Consider the following 13,061-nt stretch of genomic DNA (forward strand, 5'->3'; position numbering starts at 1 on the left):
GCAAAGCAAGCAATCCCAGAATAAAAATTACAGTTGCTAGGAAAAAACAAAATATCTGAGACTTATGGATAGGTTGCTTACTGTTTGCTTTCCCAACTTATATGCTTAAAGTGAGTATAAGGGAGGGTTTACACACACTAGAAGTGGAGGTTCAAGATGAAAATGGTCAATGATAAACAATGAGATATTATATCACCAAATTTCATTCTTGACATTTGTGAGGATTGTTATCATTCATTGTAAAACTTTCATGTCACTTCACACTCATTCTTCTTTATTTTCTACATCATCACTTAATTATGGACAGTCATCATCTGTTAAAAACACACACACCATTTCACTTCTCAAATGATTTATCACACTTTCCTGATAGCGTATTGGTCATCACTGGTAGGCAGATCCAAAACTAGCTGTAGTCTTCCTACACTCATCCAATGCATAAAGCATGTCATGGTATGAACAATTTTCCTAACATTATGTATTTCCTAACAGATCATGTTTTATGGTTCCTATTACTTCCCTCCCATATCATATACAGTAAAACCTTGGATTGCGAGCATAATTCGTTCCGGAAACGTGCTTGAAAGCCAAAGCACTCGTATATCAAAGCTAATTTCCCCATAAGAAATAATGGAAACTCAGTTTAGTTCCACAACAATTTGTAACCATATTGCTACACTTATGCCGCGTACACACGAGCGGAATTTCCGTCAGAAAAAGTCAGATGGGAGCTTTTCATCGTATATTCCGACTGTGTGTATGCCCCATCGGACTTTATTCGTCAAATTCAGACGGACTTAGATAGAGAACATGTTCTATATTTTTCCGATGGAACTAATTACTATCAGAAAAACCGCTAGTCTGTATGCTGTTTTGACGAGATTAGCAGAAGGAGCGCAAAGGGTGGCGCACTGGCTATTGCACTTCCTTTTTCTAGTCCCGTCATACGTGTTGTACGTCACCGCGTTCTTGACGGTCGGACTTTGGTGTGACCGTGTGTACGCAAGACAGCTTGAGCGGAATTCCATTGGAGAAACCTTCAGAGTTTATTCCGAGGGCAAAACCGCTCGTGTGTACGCGGCATTAGAGGCATACAAAAACACAGGTTATTGGTGCACTCCATCTGGAATTGTTTCTGTAAAGAGTCCTAATTAGGTGATACAAAGAACAAAGAAAGCAGCGCCATCTAATACCACCTAATACCCTGTAAACACGATCGGATCCGATGTGCGATCGTAGCCTGTTGTTGGAAATTCCAACCGTGTGTGGGTTCCATCGGACTTTTTCCATCGGAATTTCAGACACACAAAGTTTGAGAGCTAGCTCTAAAATTTTCCGACAACAAAATCCGTTTGTGTAAATTCCGATCGTGTGTAGACAGTTCTGACGCACAAAGTGCCACGCATGCTCAGAATCAAGCAGAGAGCCGCACTGGCTATTGAACTTCATTTTTCTCAGCTCGTCGTACGCGTTGTACGTCACCGCGTTCTTGAAGTTCGGAATTTCCGACCAACTTTGTGTGACCGTGTGTATGCAAGACAAGTTTGAGCCAATATCCTTCGGAAAAAATCCGATGGATTTTGTTGTCGGAATGTGCGATCGTGTGTACAGGGAATAAGTGTACTGTAGTATGATCACAATTTTAATGTAAAAAAAGTGGAATTACAATCACAATGTTAAAAACAATATCCAGCTTTAGGAGTCTGGTTCTCAACAACGTAAAGCCGCTGGTGTATACGTGGCCAGGGGTCTGTCGGCGCTGGTGACTTCTAGCGCTTCCTGGAGAACTCTGAGACACTGAGGAACTGTTGATGTCAATTCCAGGTCCACCGAACGCATGCTACGCCCGCCCCACCCGGCTGGGAGTGTCTGAGTTCTCCAGGAAATGCTGGGAGCCACCAGACCTCTGGCCACGTATACACCAACTGCTTTACGCGGATGAACACCAGACTCCTTAACACTGGATATTGTTTTTAACATTGTGAGTGTCATTCCACTTTTTTTTTTTACATTAAAACTGTGATCATATTACACTCGATGCTACTCATATAGCAAGACCTCGTTCTTATATCAAGTTAAACATTTTTATAAAAATTTTGCTCGTCTTGCAAAGTTACTCGCAATCCAAGGTTTTACTGTATCTTACCACACCCATCCAATGTCACTAATTGGATGTTCACTATACACATCTCAGATCAAACATCTCACTGCACCGATACAATGTTATGCAGTTCACTATACCCATCCCATGTCACCCACCTTAGCATACCCATCCAGTGTCAAAATCCTATATAACTCTTCCCAAGTCATACAACTCCCCAAACCATCCAATGTCACACAGTCCAATACACTCATCCTATGTCAAGCATGTCAACCTCACCCATCCAATGACACACAGACCACAATGCTCAGCCCACATCATACATCTCTCCACACACATCCCACATATTGTTCCCTGCTTCAGCCATATTACATCATGTACAGCCATAACCATCCTACATTAAATAGATCAAAACTGCTATCCTATGGCACCAAGTATTTCACGTACCCCATGCTGCTTCACTTCACTGATCACACATACCTCTCTACACGTATCATTCATTATGCACCTCATTTCACTCATTCCACACCCTCACTTTAAATAACCCAAATTACGTGCTTCTTTTCAGTTTCCATATCCCACATGCCATTCTTTTTTGACTACATTACATATCTCACTTTACCAATCCCATGCCACCTAATTACCTATCCAATGCCACAGACCTCACTTTACCCATCTCACTATACATACCTCACTTCATCCTCAAGATGTACATCACATCACTAAAACATACACCTCATGTCATGTATCACACTAGAAATAAACAAGGCAGACTTCTCTCTGGTGGCTGATATGACACTGCTTGTTCACATTACACATGCAAGGTATGAACATGTAAATGCAGCGGGTCTTGAAAACACCATCTCTCACACACACGGTTGAGATATCTGCAGTAGTTGGTTTACATATATAAAAGATGATGAGATATGAGAAAAACAGATGCTTAGCACAAAACTGTATGTATAGGAGCCACAGCAAGCACACATCTTTGGGAAGCCACAATTGTTCATTTTGAAGTTACAAGACAGATATCACAGCAGCAGTTCTATTGTTCCATAAAACTGACAGTGTTCATTGAAGATTCCTCCTGTCATTATAAACAGTAATTTAATTAGTTCCATCATCATCGGCTAGTTGTATTAAACTGGTCAAAATAAGCATCTGTTGGTGGGTTAGTGAAGACCTCTTTGTTGAAGTAATTTTTCCTGGAAATAAAAAAGAAAGGAAAGCAAAAGATGGTTAAATATTATTTTTTTTTTAAAGTTATTTTTATTAAAGTGGATGTAAACCCAATGTCATCCTTTCTAAACTACTGCCATAGGGGTTATCTATAAGGATATACATGGCTCCTGCATGTATCTTTACCTGTCAAATGTCTCCCCTCTGTCTGTTATTAGACCCGAAAAACTGCAGATTCTGTGGGTGGGTCTGTTGTCTGGAGCTCGGTGGGTGGAGTTGTGATGTCAGTAGACTCCCCGCCCACCTCTACACTCCCCTTGTCAATATGCATTTTCTCCTGTGTATTTCTAACACTGAACTTCTGATGAACTTCTGCTATGATCTCTAACATCCAGTGAAAAGACAGGAAAGTAACCACATGACTTCAGCATGCCAAATCATTCTGAGGTGTGGAACAGCCAATCCTTGCAGAGCTGCTGAAGAAAGGAGTGGGAGGGAATTAAAAAATCATGCATGTTTCTTAGGCTAGTGCACAAGATGTAAATCACCTGTCACTCACAGCAAGGGGGAGTATTTGACAAAGTTTTTCTCAGTTTGTCAAGATTTTTCTCACTGAACAATAAAAGAGGATTGCTCAGAGATGGATTAACTCTGTGTGGCAAGACTGGGCTCAAATGATAGGAAATCTTATACTCTACAGTATTTTATATATATATATATATATATATATATATATATATATATATATGTATGTATATATAAAAAAAAAATGTTTGGGTTTACATCCACTTTAAGCTTTATAAACCAGCATACAAAAGAAAAAACTTTGGTTATTCATAGTAGTACATCTGCAGTAATACACTTAAACATTCAATAAACAGATTTCAATTTATATGTCTCTTGTGATTATTAACAGCAAGGTTATAGGAAATAACCAACATGCAATTCTCTATTCATGAGGCCCCATATTTTGTGAAAGGTTTTGGTTCTTTTCCGAACCTCAAACATGAGTTTGTATAGAGGTAGAGTCATTAATCAATTTTAACCAGAGGGATTTTAGAGGTATCTGTGATCATTTCCAGGACAATTAAATGGCTTTCTTTGTGTAGAATGCAAATAAGTCTCTTAGCATGGGATGAAATGTGGAGATCACCAAAAATTCCTAGGAGGCAGTTTTTGGGGGTGGAGAATGTTTGGGAGGCCTACTGCCGATGATATGAAAGACCCTATCTCCACCCAGAAGTCCTGGACTACTGGACAGGTCCAAAAACAGTGTAAAAAGCCTGCCACTTGACCACATCCTCGAAAACAGTCTGCTGTGGGAGCCAACCCCATGTTGTGTAACCTAGCAGAAGTAAAGTGGGATAGGTGAAAGATTTTTATGTTTATAATACGAACCCTGGAAGATATTAAGGAGGTTTTGTATGTGTCACTGAATTCTGACCAGTCATAATCTGAAAATGTAATGTCCATAGAGGCCCATTTCGTCTGGGCCACTCGGAATCTAGGGTTACAGTCAGTCATAAGGGCAGCATAGTATGTGGAGATAAGTTTAGTAGGGTCAGGGTGTCTTAGTATTTTCTCTAACTGAGGTACGTGGACAGGATTTTCTAAAGAGCCAAACTAAGCGCAAATAGCATGACGGAGTTGGTAATAAAAGAACATATATGAGCGTGGTAGGTCAAAATCAACGCGCATCTGTTGAAAGGATTTAAATCTCTGTGTCATAAAGATGACACAAGTATTTAACTCCCTTAGAGTACCAACGCTTTGGGTAAGGTATAGAGCATAGTCCTTTCAAGTTTGGATTGAACCACAGAGGGTTGTTTGGGGAGGCCGACCAAGACTCTGTAGAAAATGTTGAGACAATTATTTTAATAGGGAGAGCGAGGTACTTAGCATAGATGTGTCTGGGTGGACCGGAACTCGCCCTCTGTATATAATGTTGTGGAGGGTCTCTAAAGAGGAAGCGATAGCTCCTTTAGTGGATGTACAAGCATTCACCGCAACTGGGTGCAGCCACTCATGGATGTGGACCAATTGGGAGGCCAAATAGTATAAATAGAAGTTAGGGAATGCCAAGCCTGGCAGATGCGTCAGCAACCTCAACGTCTCCATTGCCACCCTGGGGGCCTACCATTCCACAAGAACGCCATGGAGATTGTATCTATCCGCCTGAATATTGACTTTAGGGATTTGGATACCAAAATGGAAATGTATCCTAACACAGAGTGGTACTGTAGATACATAATCAATATAAAAGTGCCACGTCCTATAACTATATTGGCAAAAGGAAAAAAGAAGGGGCTTGGGACTTTGTAGGCACAGTAACAACAAGTATATATAACAAAAATAATTTATTGAGAAAAACATATAGATAAAGCACCAGTTAAAAAACACAAATCACATAGATACATAAAGATGTTAAGTGAAACTGTTGCTATATAGAACCATCTAGAAATAATGTAGTAACTCGGACATGGGGATAACCATCCAGAATAGCGACAGGTCCGAGAAGATGGCTGGATAGTAGATCAACGAAAGGTTAATTCAAATCACACAAATGCTCAACATGTTGCGCGTATCTTTACGCTTCTTCAGGAGCAGAACATGTGTCGTGGTGAGTAAAAGTGTCTATGATCATATAGAATGACCCGCAGATGCAGAGGAAGAGGGACGGTGCAGTTAAGCACCACACGTGTGATTCAATGAGGGTATAGGGATTAATGATATAACCAATGGCTGGGTTGTTTAGAAAGATATATATCGTATGGACAATAAATCCTAATAGGGCTAATATGGATAGATATGGATATGTGCAGAAGCCCAGTTGTCACAAGTGGTTGTGTAGGTACAGGAGCCAAGGTGTAAGAAGGGATAATCCTAGAAAGGAAGCTGCATACATCTGAGTCCCATGGGAGTAAAGCTCACAGCGTGTGGTGCCATCCGTCTGCTCCGGCGGGTCGAGACGGACGGCACCACACGCTGTGAGCTTTACTAGGATTATCCCTTCTTACACCTTGGCTCCTGTACCTACACAACCGCTTGTGACAACTGGGCTTCTGCACATATCCATATCTATCTATATTAGCCCTATTAGGATTGTGATTTGTGGTTTTAACTGGTGCTTTATCTATATGTTTTTCTCAATAAATTATTTTTGTTATATATACTTGTTGTTACTGTGCCTACAAAGTTCCAAGCCCCCTTCTTTTTTCCTTTTGACTTAGGGATTTTATATGGGGAGTTGGCTAGAATATATAACAACTTCGGTAAATAGACCATTTTAAGGGCATTGGCGCTTCCCATGAGGTATAGAGGTAGGTCCTTCCACTGCTAAGTTTGTAGTTGTAATTGGGTCAATAGGGGACACAGGTTATTTTCAATATAGGAGGACAAGGGTAACTGCACTATAACCCCCAGGTATCTAAAAGAGGACACTACCTGTAGTCTGGAGTCTGGGTGAATCTGCAGAGTTGCATCAGGGTCTAAAGGAAAAGGACTGGATTTGTCCCAGTTCACCTGGAACCCAGAGAAGTCACCAAAATTGTCAATCTCAGATAATGGCGTTTTTAGTGAGTCCTGGGTGCCAGGTAGATCAAGGTGTCATCCGCATATAGTGAAACTCGCTCCTCTATGGTGGCAATAGGGAGGCCCTTAATCAGCCGGGAGCTGCGAATGAGCACAGCTAGAGGCTCCATAGCCAGGGCAAATAGAAGGTGTGACAATAGACACCCCTGCCTAGTGCCCCTAGTAATGGGAAAAGTATCTGTAATATGGAAATTAACTCATATACGGGCCAGTGGGGAGGTATAGAGGAGTCTTATCCAAGCTATAATGCGGGGACCAAAGCCATATCGCTGTAATACTTGAAAAAGATAAGGCCACTCCACGCTGTGAAAGGCCTTGCATGTATCCAAAGATACAATGGCCCTTGTAGGGGTGCAGTCATGGGGATGCTGAAGATTGTGGCTCTACCAGGTATGAAGCCTCCTTGATCGCTCCTGACCAGTTTCAAAACCACAGCACTCAGACGGTTGGCCAAGACTTTGGCGAGGATTTTAACATCCACATTAACCACTTGACAACTGGGCACTTAAACCCCCTTCCTAACCAGACCAATTTTCAGCTTTTGGTGCTCTCACATTTTGAATGACAATTACTCAGTCATGCAACACTGTATCTATATGAAATTTTTGTCCTTTTTTTCACACAAATGGAGCTTTCTTTTGGTGGTATTTAATCACCGCTGGGTTCTTTATTTTTTGCGCCGTAAAAGAAAAAATACCGAAAAATCTGTAAAAAAATAAATTTTTCTTCATTTCTGTTATAATATTTTGCAAATTAGTAATTTTTCTTCATATATTTTGGCCAAAATTTATACCGCTACATATCTTTGGTAAAAATAACCCAAATCGGTGGATATTATTTGGTCTTTTTGAAAGTTATAGAGTCCAAAAGCTATGGTGCGAATATCTGAAAATTGATCACACCTGAAGTACTGACGGCCTATCTAATTTCTTGAGACCCTAACATGCCAGAAAAGTACAAATACCCCCCAAATGACCCCTTTTTGGAAAGAAGACATTCCAAGGTATTTAGAAAGATGCATGGTGAGTTTTTTGAAGTTGTCATTTTTTCCTACAATTCTTTGCAAAATCAAGGTTTTTTTTTTTACTTTTTTTTTTTTCCACAAAATAGTCATATTAGCAGGTTATTTCTCACACACCGCATATGCATACCACAAATTACACCCCAAAACACATTTTGCTATTACTCCCGAGTATGGCGATACCACATGTGTGAGACTTTTACACAGCGTGGCCACATACAGAGACCCAACATGCAGGGGAGCACCTTCAGGTGTTCTGGAGTGCCCAGGCCAATTCTGACATTTCTCTCCTACATGTAAAAATCATCATTTATTAGCTAGAAAATTACATAGAACCCCAAAACATTATATATGTTTTTTTAGCAAAGACCCTAGAGAATACAATGGCGGTCGTTGCAACTTTTTATCTCGCACTGTATTTGCGCAGCAATTTTTTAAACGTGTTTTTTTTGGAAAAAAATTGTTTTGTGCTTTACAAAAACCAAAACAGTAAAGTTAGCCCAATGTTTTTGCATAATGTGAAAGATGAAGTTATGCCGAGTAAATAGATACCCAACATGTCACCTTTCAAAATTGCACGCGCTTGTGGAATGGCGCCAAACTTTGCTACTCAAAAATCCCCATAGGCGACGCTTTAAAATTTTTTACTGGTTACATGTTTTGAGTTACAGAGGAGGTCTAGGGCCAAAATTATTGCTCTCGTTCTACTGATTGCAGCGATACCTCACATGTGTGGTTTGAACACCGTTTTCATATGTGGGCGGGACTTACGTATGCGTTCGCTTCTGCATGCGAGCACACAGGGACAGGGGCGCTTTAAAAAAAATTTTTTTTTTTTTATTGTTCATTTTACTTTATTTATTTTAGATTGATGCTTTTTTCCAAAAAAAAAAAAAAATTTTGACCACTTTTACTCCTATTACAAGGAATGTAAACATCCTTGTAATAGGAATATGGCATGACAGGTCCTCTTTACAGTGAGATATGGGGTCAATAAGACCCCACATCTCACCTCTAGGCTGGGAAGCCTGAAATTTAAAAAAAAAAAAAAACAAAAAAAAAAAACAATCCCGGCTTCGATCGTAGCGGTGAGTCGGTAGAAGCGCGGGGGGGGGGGACATCCCCTCTCGCCTCCCGTAAGAACGATCAAGCAGTGGAACAGCCGCTACGATCATTCTTATGGTGTAGGGAATCGCCGGCTGAAAAAGCTGATATCTGAATGATGCCTGTAGCTGCAGGCATCATTCAGATATCCCCGCACAAAGTCAAGGACGTTGTATGACGACTGGCGGGCGGGAAGTGGTTAAAACGCATTTTTTTTTTTTTTAACACAAAGTTGTCCATTTATACAATATTTCTACCACATAACATGTACATACCAAAAATGACACCCCAAAATAGATTCTCCTGCTCCTCCTGAGTACGGCGATACCCCATGTGTGAGACTTCCACAGCCTGGCCACATACAGAGGCCGAGTACAGCCAAGCATGGCTCAGCATGGCGGGGTATTGCAGAGTATGGCGGGGTATGGCGGGGTATGGCGGGGTATGGCGGGGTATGGCGGGGTATGGCAGAGTATGGCGGGGTATGGCAGAGTATGGCGGGGTATGGCAGAGTATGGCAGAGTATGGCGGGGTATGTCGGAGTATGGCGGGGTATGGCGGGGTATGTCGGAGTATGGCGGGGTAATGCAGGGTATTGCAGGGTAATGTGGGGCTTTGCAGAGTATTGTGGGGGTATTGTAGAGTAATGTGGGGTATTCCAGGGTAATGTGGGGCTTTGCAGAGTATTGTGGGGCTTTGCAGAGTAATGTGGGGTATTCCAGGGTAATGTGGGGCTTTGCAGAATATTGCACAGCATTGCAGAGCATTATGGATGGCTGAGCATGGATGGATGGATGGCTGGATGTCTCTGTGCAGCGCTGTGGGCACTACACATCCAACCCACAGCGCTAAAGCCATCCATCCATCCCCCTCTCCGCTCACAGTGTACCGATCGGTACACAGGAGGGGAGGAGAGAAACCGGCGTCATCAGATGACGCCGGTCTGGTTACATGTGATTGCGCCGTCATTTGACAGCGCGATCACATGGTAAACTGCCGCGATCAGCGGCCATTTACCGGGATCCCTGATGTGCCGGGTCCTCTGGACCCGGCGGTCACGGATGTGTTCGGGTGCGCGCCCCAGGGGGCGTGCGAGAGGGGAATTCTGGGAGGACGTCATAGTACGCCCTCCCAGAGTTATCCAACCGCCCTGCAGCCGTCATTCGGCTATGGGCCGGTTGGTAAGTTGTTAATAAGAAAGATCAGGCGGTATGAGTAACATTTAAGAGGAGCCTTACATGGCTTCAATAATAGGATAATCAAAGCTTCCCGCATAGAGGGAGGGAGAATTCCAGTGTCTAAGGCCTTGTTATACGTACGCAAAAGAAATGGGCACTTTATGAGTTGAAACTGGGTATACCACTCAGCAGGAAACCCGTCCAAGCCTGGTGTTTTATGTGCTGGCAGCTGCGAAATGGCCACTGCCATTTCTTCAACAGAGAGAGGAGCCTCTTGTTCCCCACGCCTTTCAACCGAAAGAGAGGGGAGAGATATCTGGGCCAGGTAGTCATTTAGTTGGGAGTCAGTTTAATCTGCTCTGGAGGAGTATAGGTCCTTGTAAAAGTCCAGAAATGTCTCCATGACATCCCTAGGAGCGTCACTAATCTGGCCCTGTGTAGTCAAGATCCGAGGGATAGAAATAGGGGAGTGTTCAGGTTTAGTCAAGAAAGCTAAGAGGTGTCCAGCCTGGTTACCATGATCAAATGATTTTTGGGTTATATGTAGCATGCGTTTTTGCATAAGGTCCAGCAGGCGGAGCTCATATCCCCTACAGCACTGCAACCAGGATGTCACTGTTAGCTGGAGAAGGGTCAGAAGCATAGGCAGATTCAGCAGAGGTCATGGCTATCTCCAATTCCACAGTATGTAGTTGGGTATTTTTACGTAAAATGCCAGTAATGGACATAAAAGTACCTGGCAACATGGTCTTAAAGGCCTCCCATTCCATAAGTGGGTCCACTGTACCCGAGTTCTTATTCCAGTATTCAACAATACCCTTCCTAGATTCCCCCTGTACTATCTCATCCTCCATCCAGTGAGAGTTCAGGTGCCACATACTCAGGCCAAAACCTGGAAGAAGAAGAAGATCCACAGACAGGGGGCATGATCTGATACACCCCTGGGTAGGTACGATACTTCAGAAATCACTGAGAATGTCTCGTGTACCAAATGGCAGGTCTATGCGAGACATGGTGTGGAAAGAATCCGAATGGCAAGAGTATTGACACATATCTGGGTGTTTCATCACCATATCTCAGTGAGTCTGTGGACCTGGGCCCAGTCAGTAAAGGAAGTGAAGGATCTACCTCCACCCCCCAAGCGGACCAAAGCCGGGTTCATTACAGCATTAAAATCTCCCATATTCAGCAGTGGGCCTGGGGGCTTAGATAAAAGCGTAAGTGACAGTTTTACTAACACATCTGTGGAAAATCGAGGGGGTACATAAACATTCAACAGGGTGAGTGTCACAGAGGCAATTTGTATTATAAGCACAACATACCTGCCATCCGGGTCTGTTTTAATTTGCAATATCTCCACAGGGAGAGATTTGGCCAACAAAACAGAGACCCCTCTAGAGTAGGCTGTATGAGTAGCATGATAGGATTGAGCTAACCATGGCGGCTTGAGGGTCCTCACTTTAGAATCAACAAGATATGTTTCCTGGAGACAAATAATTTGGGGGCAATATTTTTTCAGGACCGAGAATACCGGGGATCGCTTCTGGGGTGAGTTCAACCCTAGTATTCCAGGAAATTATCTTTAGTGGTCGTGCCATAGTAAGTCAAACAGTACATAATTGACATCTGGGGGCAGATAGCAGAGATATAACATTGCATGTCATGCCACACAGGATATATAAGAGCATAGGCATATAATAACAAGTGTAAGGCACTATTCAAGTTGAAGGAAGCACGGATATACATGAAAAACCAAAGTACAAGAAAAAAACAACAAGAACAACCACAAAAAGAAAAAAGGTAAGAAGTCCATGAAAAACAACCCCATGCCACGGTCCCGCTCAGCCATCCAAACATAGCGAGCCTTGGATCCCTGATCCGAAAAAAATCCTCACTCAAACGAAGTGGGAACTGTCCCGTGGCCACGCCACCAACTGGTATGGGGGTAGTGTGGATTCCGTCTTGGCTCTCGAACATCATAAAAAAGGGGTACAGTTTCAGGATAGTAGACAGTTACAGTTAGAAGGGTGTGCAAAGGATAGTATGCCTTCTGCAATGCGGGGGACATGACCACGAGGATTATGAAGAGGTCCAGTCTGGGAAGGCTGGGTACAGTAGGATACCACTCCCGTAACATCAGGGGGAGGGGCAACCGTCATCCTGAGGAGCATATACCAATTTAAAGGCAAGGTGTGCAAACCCGTTACCTGTCTATAGAGGCAAAATGTAATGGAGTTGTAATTAGGGAGCATAATGGGTTCTTGTAGGGAGCACTGGCCATCTTCAGTCAGCCCTGCGCCTCGGTAAAACTCCATAATGATTTTTAACCACACCATGGCTTCTTTAGGGTTGGTGTAGAAGTAAGCTTTGTAACATCAGGGGGAGAGGCAACCGTCATCCTGAGGAGCATATACCACATTTAAAGGCAAGGTGTGCAAACCCATTACCTGTCTATAGAGGCAAAATGTAATGGAGTTGTAATTAGGGAGCATAAGGGGTGCTTGTAGGGAGCACTGGCCATCTTCAGTCAGCCCTGCGCCTCGGTAAAACTCCATAACGATCATTTAACCACACCATGGCTTCTTTAGGGTTGGTGTAGAAGTAAGCTTTGCCATCATGGATAACCCGCAGTTTAGCAGGGAAAAGCATAGCGTATGACAGACCCTCGGTGCGCAGGCAGGCGGGCCTTCACTGCCGCAAAGGATGTGCGTTGTCGTTGGACTTCAGCTGAGAAGTCAGGATAGACTGAGATGGTATTGCAGTTGTACTTTAGAGGACCTTTCTCTCTGGCAAGCTGTAGAATGGCAACTTTATCCTGGAAGTTAAGGATCCGTGCAATCATGGATCGTGGGGGGGCTCCTGCAGGAGGGGGATGTGGAGGAGTACA

The 13,061-nt window shown here is 43.0% G+C and overlaps 1 protein-coding gene across 1 annotated transcript in view; it reads right to left on the reverse strand.

Annotated features, from left to right (window-relative positions):
• Window positions 1-2,979: 2,979 nt before the first annotated feature.
• The window catches only part of RIBC2 (RIB43A domain with coiled-coils 2), a 49,960-nt gene continuing 39,878 nt past the window's right edge, over window positions 2,980-13,061 (reverse strand). The window contains exon 7 of the mRNA XM_073621916.1: window positions 2,980-3,306. Within this exon, the coding sequence (XP_073478017.1) occupies window positions 3,225-3,306 (82 nt within the window). The 3' untranslated portion in view covers window positions 2,980-3,224. The remainder of the gene's footprint in view (window positions 3,307-13,061) is intronic.

This window comes from Aquarana catesbeiana, linkage group LG03 (genome assembly GCF_042186555.1).
Source record: "Aquarana catesbeiana isolate 2022-GZ linkage group LG03, ASM4218655v1, whole genome shotgun sequence".
Lineage (NCBI taxonomy): Eukaryota > Metazoa > Chordata > Amphibia > Anura > Ranidae > Aquarana > Aquarana catesbeiana.